The 7858-nt window shown below is 42.6% G+C and overlaps 1 protein-coding gene across 1 annotated transcript; it reads left to right on the top strand.

Annotated features, from left to right (window-relative positions):
* Positions 1-1251: 1251 nt before the first annotated feature.
* PTHLH (parathyroid hormone like hormone) lies at positions 1252-7421 on the top strand. Its single transcript, XM_026085384.1, has 2 exons — positions 1252-1352; positions 6995-7421. Exons 1-2 carry the CDS (start codon positions 1252-1254, stop codon positions 7419-7421), a joined length of 528 nt encoding a protein of 175 aa, XP_025941169.1.
* Positions 7422-7858: the final 437 nt, after the last annotated feature.

The following is a 7858-nucleotide window of genomic DNA, read 5'->3' on the forward strand; positions in this document are numbered from 1 at the left end:
CCTTTAGCCCCCCCCCCCSCCYCCCCYTTACTAGCATACAATTAATATCATTAGGAATCAACCCTGCAGCTAATAGGTGAACTCGCGACGATCAACGGTAGGTGTGTGAAAGGAAAGGCGGCCACGATCCCAGGCTAGGCTTTTAGGCTTGATCTGAAAAGTGCCCCGCTGATGGTGGATCGCCCTTTTCACTGTGCTGCGACAGGGGAGGCGCTGACCTAGGGGTAAACACGAAGAGGGAGAGGGAGAAGATCCTGGCTGCAGAAGATGCGAAGAGCTTGGCGGGATTCCTTGGGGTCTGCTACGTGCATGTGCTGCCGCGGGTGTTTCCCTTTCTTCGCTCCGTTTTGATTCCGGTCCTGGGAAGCGCTGATTTCTAGTCTCCTTTTCGGCTGCGGGTATCCCGCGCTGGGCTCTCGCTCGCTCCGCACATGTTCCTAGGGCGCCATCTCTTTGCAAAACCCTCCGTCCTCCTGCAGGTCTCCCAGAGGCTGCTCCGGAGCATGTGAACATTGCAGGCTCCAGCCCAATCCAACCTGCACAGCCAAGCATGCTTCCCAGCCTCTGAGCTTCCCCGGGCTACTGCTCATCTTAGACTTCTCTGGCTTTTCAGCTTCACAACACACTTTTGCTTGAGTTCACTTTCCTTTGACACAGTGTGGACCCAATTTTGCGGAAGCGACGGACGCAAACCTGATTTTTTCAGAGGTACAGACAGATGTATAGATGCATTTCTCCCTGCCTCTATGTGTGTGTGTGTGTGTGTGTGTGTGTGTGTATGTGTGCGCCTGTTTAGGGAAGAGGATAGCTGAGCTTACTTTTGGGAACCTTTCCTTATCTGAAAAGAGGGTTTACCTTGTAACACAAAGCCAGCCGCTTTCCAGACTAAAGTTGAACACGGCTCAGGGAGACAAACGCACACGCGCTTTAATCCGATGCAAATGTGAGCTCGATATATATATATATATTTTAACAATATTAAGAGAGATCTTGCCTCCGAATAGCTTGAGAGAGAGAGAGAGAGACAGAGAAAGAGAGAGAGAGAGGCAGGCAGGCAGCAAGGAAGGGAGAGGACGGAACCAAGTTTGGGAGGAGGGAGCCGCTGCCGAGAGTTGAGAAAGTTTGTTTTTTCCTTCACAATCTCGGAGCTGGTGCAGCCGAAAGCAGGGACCGTTTGGGGACGGCGCTGGCGAATGTGTCGCTCGGGACTGATCTTCCTTTCCTTGCAGGTTTTAAGACCCGGAGGATACAATGTTCACTAAACTTTTCCAGCAGTGGAGTTTCGCAGTGTTTCTGCTGAGCTATTCTGTGCCCTCTTACGGGAGATCAGTGGAGGGGATCAGCCGCAGACTGTGAGTTTCCCTTTTCTCGCTTTGATTCTTATGTAAATGGGGAGGAAAGTCGGTGGGAACACACACCCGTGGGCCCGCAAGGCGAGGGCTTGCAGCGGGAGCAGTCCGGTAGGTTTCCTAGCCTCCAGCAGTGTTCCCTAGCGCAGCTCGGCGCGGGAGTGGCTCCGGATTTACCTGCTCCAGGTGCTCTTGTCACTGGTTTTGTCCAAGTAGCTGGTGAAGGGGCTTCTGCGAGCAGCCACTTGCACCAGGCAAAGGGCGCTTTTCAGTTCTCTGACCTTATAAAACTTCTGGACAAGGGAGTGCTAAACTTGAGGGTGCCTTCTTGTGTGGGGAGCAGCAATACAGCTGTACATTTGTCCAGCGTGTGCTGTTGCCTACACCTTTCTGTGCCCTGGGGGAGTCCTAGGAGGGAGCATACTGTTTTATCAAACTTCTGTATATTAGGTACTGTACTATATATCCTTTTACACCCTGGCATGGAGCCATTATTGATAAGGCTAGTGAAAATGCACAGTAGTTAGGGCCATCATGAAACTGAGCAATTTATTTGGATTTCTGCCTTGTTAGCAATAATTTTTCCACCGGGCGTTCAGTATCTGACTTGGAGGCAGAAGGATGTTTTTGATAAATGATAATGTAACTTAAGAGATTCTGTTCAGGAAATGACCTCTTTGCTTCTTCCAAAATAATCAACATGGCTCATACTAACATCCCCTAGGCAAAGTGCAGCAGAGAAAACACTGGGCTGATGTGGGAGCAGTTGTCTCACCCATGTAGCTCACTGGCTGTCTGTGGGCATTTCAGTGGCAGACTTGCATCAGATTCCCTAAGGAAGGAACACTTCAGTCTCTACTGTGGAGGCCTATGTTTTTATTAAGTTCAAAAGGGAGTCAGGAGAAAGAGGATTAGAAAATCCAATCAAACTATACAGGGAAGCATGACAGAGGAAACGTAACTCCAGATAGGTTCTCCAGCAACTGTTTCATTATGTATATAAGGACAAGAGCTCCAGACATCTCCTCCTCTGACATTTAAGAACCAAAAATTCCCCTAGGTGAAGTGACTTCAGACATGCCTGAACTTTGGCACCAAGTGGAAAGCTATTATAAATCTCCTACAGCAAATTGTGTAGAGCATTGTATTGATGATAATGCTACAGTGTATTTTTCCCAGTCCGTTAATGTTTGTACTCCTGTAAACTACCCTTGAACTATTTGTTTTCTCTGAGACTGTTTTCTTCTCTTTGGCTGTACAGAGAACCCAAACTTCAGTTTTGTAAATAAAAAAATGAAAATAATTGAAGTACAGTCAAATACTGTATTTCCTTGGCTAAGAAACTGTGAATTGGAGTTAAGCCAAATTTGTTAGAAAGTTTAGATTTGCAAAGAAATATTCTTTCTCCTTTTTAAGTTAGGGTTGTTCTAACACTTGTTTTTAAAGGTCAAGATTAGAGGTCTTTCCACTATCCCTATTCTATCCTGACAGAGGGAAAAAAAGTGGAAGCTAAATAGTCAAAAATACATTTCTCAACTCCCTCTTTGCCATGGCATGTAAAACACACACAAGAAACCAGTTAGCTGTCAGTTAGTGGCATTCACGTAGTTTTGTTTGTGGGTACAGCACAAACACAGACACCACACTCAAACATGTGTCCTGTTTTAATATCACCACAAACCATTCCCAGAGTTAATGGTTAATAACTCACTTAGGCCTAGAGATTTTTTTTTTTCAGTCAAAGAAAGGCTTAAACCAGTAATGGATGAAAATACTGAAGCACAGTATTATAGTCATTAAAAAAAAAAAAGGGCATAGGCCCAGTTTTACAGACCTTACTAATGCAAATCTCCTATGGAAAGCTATCTACTATTGTAAACTGGCCCCAGAAAATATTGCCAGACACACTATTTGTTATAGAAATGCTTTAGTTGCTAAAGAACTTTTGAGAAACCCAGTAATGCCTCAAAGTGAAATTAGATATTTTTATCAGCGTGCCCAGACACTGCAACATTATGTCCCCGAATCTGCTGAAAATATTTTTCCTAATCCTGAGATAGGCTGAGCAGCTTTCATTTCCTTTGGAGCCAGTGCAAGGCAAGGGCACTCAGAGTCTTGCGAAGTCCAGACAGAAAGCTCACTGAAGCCTTTCCACTTATTTTGCTGACCTTATGATCAGACCCAACATGAATATTCAAGGATAATAACAGTAAAATAAGAACAATTCTGAGATAGAAAGCTGATGCTTGAACAATGTTAGTTCTCAGTGACACCAGATAGCTAGCGGAAAAAAAATGAACAAAGAATGTGTCTGAAAAGAACAAGTTATTAGGAAGTAAGCGTTTAAAAGTCAGAATGGCCAGAAGTCCTGGATATGTACTAAGTGTTTTTTTCTTATAAGGAGACATTAAGTCTCATATGTGCATAACATACTGGGATACAATAATTGATTTGGGCACTTCGGTCAAATACAAACCATCACCATCGTCCTGCTCTCAGAAATACCTACCACATGTAAGCTTAGCATTTACTGCACTTGGTTTGGGGTCAGACTCTTTTTCCTTGAATGAGAAGTGTATTTTATAGAAGGATGGAAGGGACCTCTAGTGGGTCATCTTAACCCTAACAGCCTAATATTTCTTACATATCATACCCAAAATGCAAATACAATCGTTTTGGTTTCCATTGCCTCCCTACTGTATGTGGGGGTGAGATGTTGTTTGTATCTCTATTATGAAGCACTTCTTACATCAACCTCCTTGGGCAAGCTTTTTTCTCTGGTTTACAAACATATGAGCTGTTTGAATGACTGAGCTGAGGGAGGGAAAAGGTCAGAGAGATATGCATCTACCACATCTTCTTCATTTCAGGGAGATTTTTGATCTACAGTATACAAAGGAAATTGGTAGGCAAAATGTAATCCTCAAGTCTGGCTGAGTAATAAAAGTCATGTGAAATGTAACACTACGTAATGTTATACAATCATCTGGAATAGCAGAATGTTATTTGGGGCCAGACTTGATGCTAAATATCATACAGACATTTAAACAGAAACCCACCCTCTTTGGCACACTAACCTTCACACGTCAATCCCTGCATTATTTTGGAAATGCATACTCACACAAGATGTATGTCCTGTAATGCTGTTTGACTGTCTTGTGTGTACTGGAACCAAATCTTTAGGTTTCAGCTCTGTAAAATGGAATAACTTTTCAATCAAGAATCCTTTAATAACAGGCTTTGGAGAGTCAGGATTTTGTAACAGTGGGTAAATTGACCAAATACATATTACTGGATTAAGGCAGCTTTAGGTTGTCTGTGATAAAAGGAATTATCCTTGATAGTTTACAAGAGGTGGTAGGAAAGCTTTGCTCATCACATGAGACATACTATTTTAAACTCAGTAAAGCACTAAGATTTTGTGTGCTTTTTATAAAGTAGAAGAGTGAAAGGAGAAACCTTTCCCATTTCCCATGGAAATATCCTGGGAAAATAGGGTTCTGAAGCTAGGAATGTAATTTGAGTCACAAAGGATAGATTGAAGAACAGCACAAAAGTATGCCATGCAGAAGAGTCCAAGGTGCCAGTTTTATTAACATACTTGCAAATTAGACTGACCTTAAAACAAAGGTGGTTAGAGATGGCTGTTGGAGAGCTTCAGTGAGTGTACAGGTCAAAACAGTTCTCCTGGGGGAGATCCTGAGCTTGTGTTAATGGTCACAGCTGCACTGAAGAGAATGAAACAATATGGATTCAGCTCAGTATTATCACATTGTATTTTTGCTTAGAGTCACTGAGTTGAAGAGCATATGCTTGCCCTAAAGCCTGAAGTCATCTGAAACTCATCTGTTTTGGGGATACATAAAAGATGGACAATGTTTGGCCAGATGTGCGCTCACAAACCTTTCGAGTATATCTAGGCCTGATTTTGAGCAAGTATGCTCACTGTATCATTTTATGTGAAAAACTACAGTCATCTTTCAGTCTCATTTTGGAGTGAGGGAAAGTTGGGGTTTTCATCTGATTTTCACACTAAGTTACAACCGCTTTAACCTGATACTCACAAAGTGCAGATTTACAAAGACAAAAAGTAAAGGGGACACTCTTAAACCAGTGCTACATGAAGTTGCCAATTTCAAACAGCTCAACCGTTGATCAAATCACGAATCTAAAGTGTTTAGCTGAAGGGATTGAGAACGATAAATTACAGAACACTTCCAAACATTTGGCATACCGTCTTTGTCCACCATATTTTGAAACCTGGTAGTACAGCAGGATAATTAGAGATGGGATGGAAGGAAGAAATATTCCCTCACACCTTTATGTGTCATCTCCCATTTCATCCACATTCAGAAACAACTGTGTATCCAGCTAACTGACCAAATTATTATACGACAGACAAGGCACTGAACTCATTTTCTTTGACTAGTAAGGATCCAGTCATATGCAGTACCCTGATGCAAGATGAGAGGATACATAGCCAGTCTCAGCACAATGAAGTAGGACAATTGGAAGCATAAATTGTATTATAGCATTCATGGGAACATAACTAAAATCCCAGCTTGCACTCTTGCTATAGTTCACAGTGCAGCTGTACATCTATCCCACAGCAAGGAAAAAGCATGTATTTTCTCATGGCTATTTATTATCCAGGTGCCAATTTTATCTTCTTTCCTTAAAAGTTTCACACCTTGTTTGCCAGTACAACTTCTCTGAAAGACAGATAGCTAAGCCATCTCCCAATTTCCTCAAGAACAAGACAGATGTTAGTGAATCAAAATGTCATAGTAGCAACAGTGAGTAAATGAACTCTGGAAGAGTACCAGAAATTTATTCAAACAAACCAAGATGCTCTGGAGGAAGATCCAGTGAGGAGGGCTAATGTAAGACCCTGAGAGCACAGAAGACAAGGAATTCAGCTCCAAAAGAGGAGTATCAGGAAGGCATCTGAAACCATAATTAGACACAGGTGGCCAAGCAGTAAAATCAACAGGAGTGGCTGAAGCTCATCACTGCTGGTGCTCAGGCTGCCTGTCTGGATATCTCATTATGGACTGAAGTGCCTATGTTTTAGGCACCCAAATTTGAACATTTTTCCATTACACCCCAGCAATTGCACTTATTTAAATTTAGAACTGAAATGCACTTTTCTGTATTTATTTATATATTTTAAGTACATGACTGAGCAGAAGAAAATTGTTGGAATGATGCTGTATAAACACTGCTTCCGGCTTCAGTATTTATTCTCTCTCTTGTTTAATTGCAGTGCTCCATTATCTGACCCCCTAGTTCTGTTGTGTCTGGCAACTGCCTTCCTGGTTTTACTGCCTGAAGTGTGACATATTAAGAGTTTTAGTGCTTTCCTAGAACAGAGCGGTGACTAATCCAGCTACAGGTCTGGTGGTGTATGATCAGTCAGCTGTGAATTGTTAGTGGCTTAGGTCTTTCCCTTCTCTGCAGGGAGCAGCTACTCCAAGAAGCAGAACTTGCTCCAACAGTCTGACTTAGCTTGATGTCTCCAAGCTGGAGAGCCGGTACATGGTCACCAAGGCCACCGCTGCCCAAGGAAAGAGGAGCTGTTCCAAACACTAGCAATAACCAAATTCTAAATATCTTTTTTCTCTTCTGCTCTTCTCTTTCTTTAGCAAAAGGGCTGTATCAGAGCACCAGCTGTTGCACGACAAAGGCAAGTCAATCCAAGATTTACGAAGAAGAATCTTCCTTCAAAATTTAATCGAAGGTGTCAACACTGCAGAAATCCGTGCGACTTCAGAGGTTTCACCTAACCCTAAGCCTGCTACCAACACAAAGAACTACCCTGTCCGATTTGGCAGTGACGATGAGGGCAGATACCTAACTCAGGAGACAAACAAATCGCAGACCTACAAGGAGCAGCCCCTGAAGGTATCAGGAAAGAAAAAGAAAGCAAAGCCTGGAAAACGTAAGGAACAAGAGAAGAAAAAGAGGCGAGCCCGTTCAGCTTGGATAAATCCTGGCATGTATGGAAGTGGCATGACAGAGAGCCCACTCTTGGACACCTCTGCTACTACACATGATCACACTTTAAGGTAATTCTGCTATATCTTTTCCAGAGGAATACCGTATATTTACTGAAATTGTTACACTCCTGTGCGTGAGGTCAAGACCTCACTCAGTCCTGGAGTATTAGCACACCTTTACGCTAATAACTGGACATACAGCTTTTATACATACAGTGTACAGTCTCAAAGTGCTTTCTGAAGGTAAGTATCCTTTCCATTTTGCACTGCAAATTTTCATGCCAGAAAATAAACACTTTACCTCTGGCCACATAGCCACTCACTGCCACAGCAGGGTAAACCTCACGGCCCTCCCTCCTCCAAGACTATCTTGTCCTCCTTTTCTATGACCAACAATCAGAGTAAACGACTTATGGCCAAAATGAGCTTCTTGAAACTGAGTTTTTACACAAAATAAAGTTATTTCTGTTAAAAGAATGCACATCATAGCCATTAAAATCTCCTATACTG

This window comes from Apteryx rowi, unplaced genomic scaffold (assembly GCF_003343035.1).
Source record: "Apteryx rowi isolate R43461 unplaced genomic scaffold, aptRow1 scaffold_667, whole genome shotgun sequence".
NCBI lineage: Eukaryota > Metazoa > Chordata > Aves > Apterygiformes > Apterygidae > Apteryx > Apteryx rowi.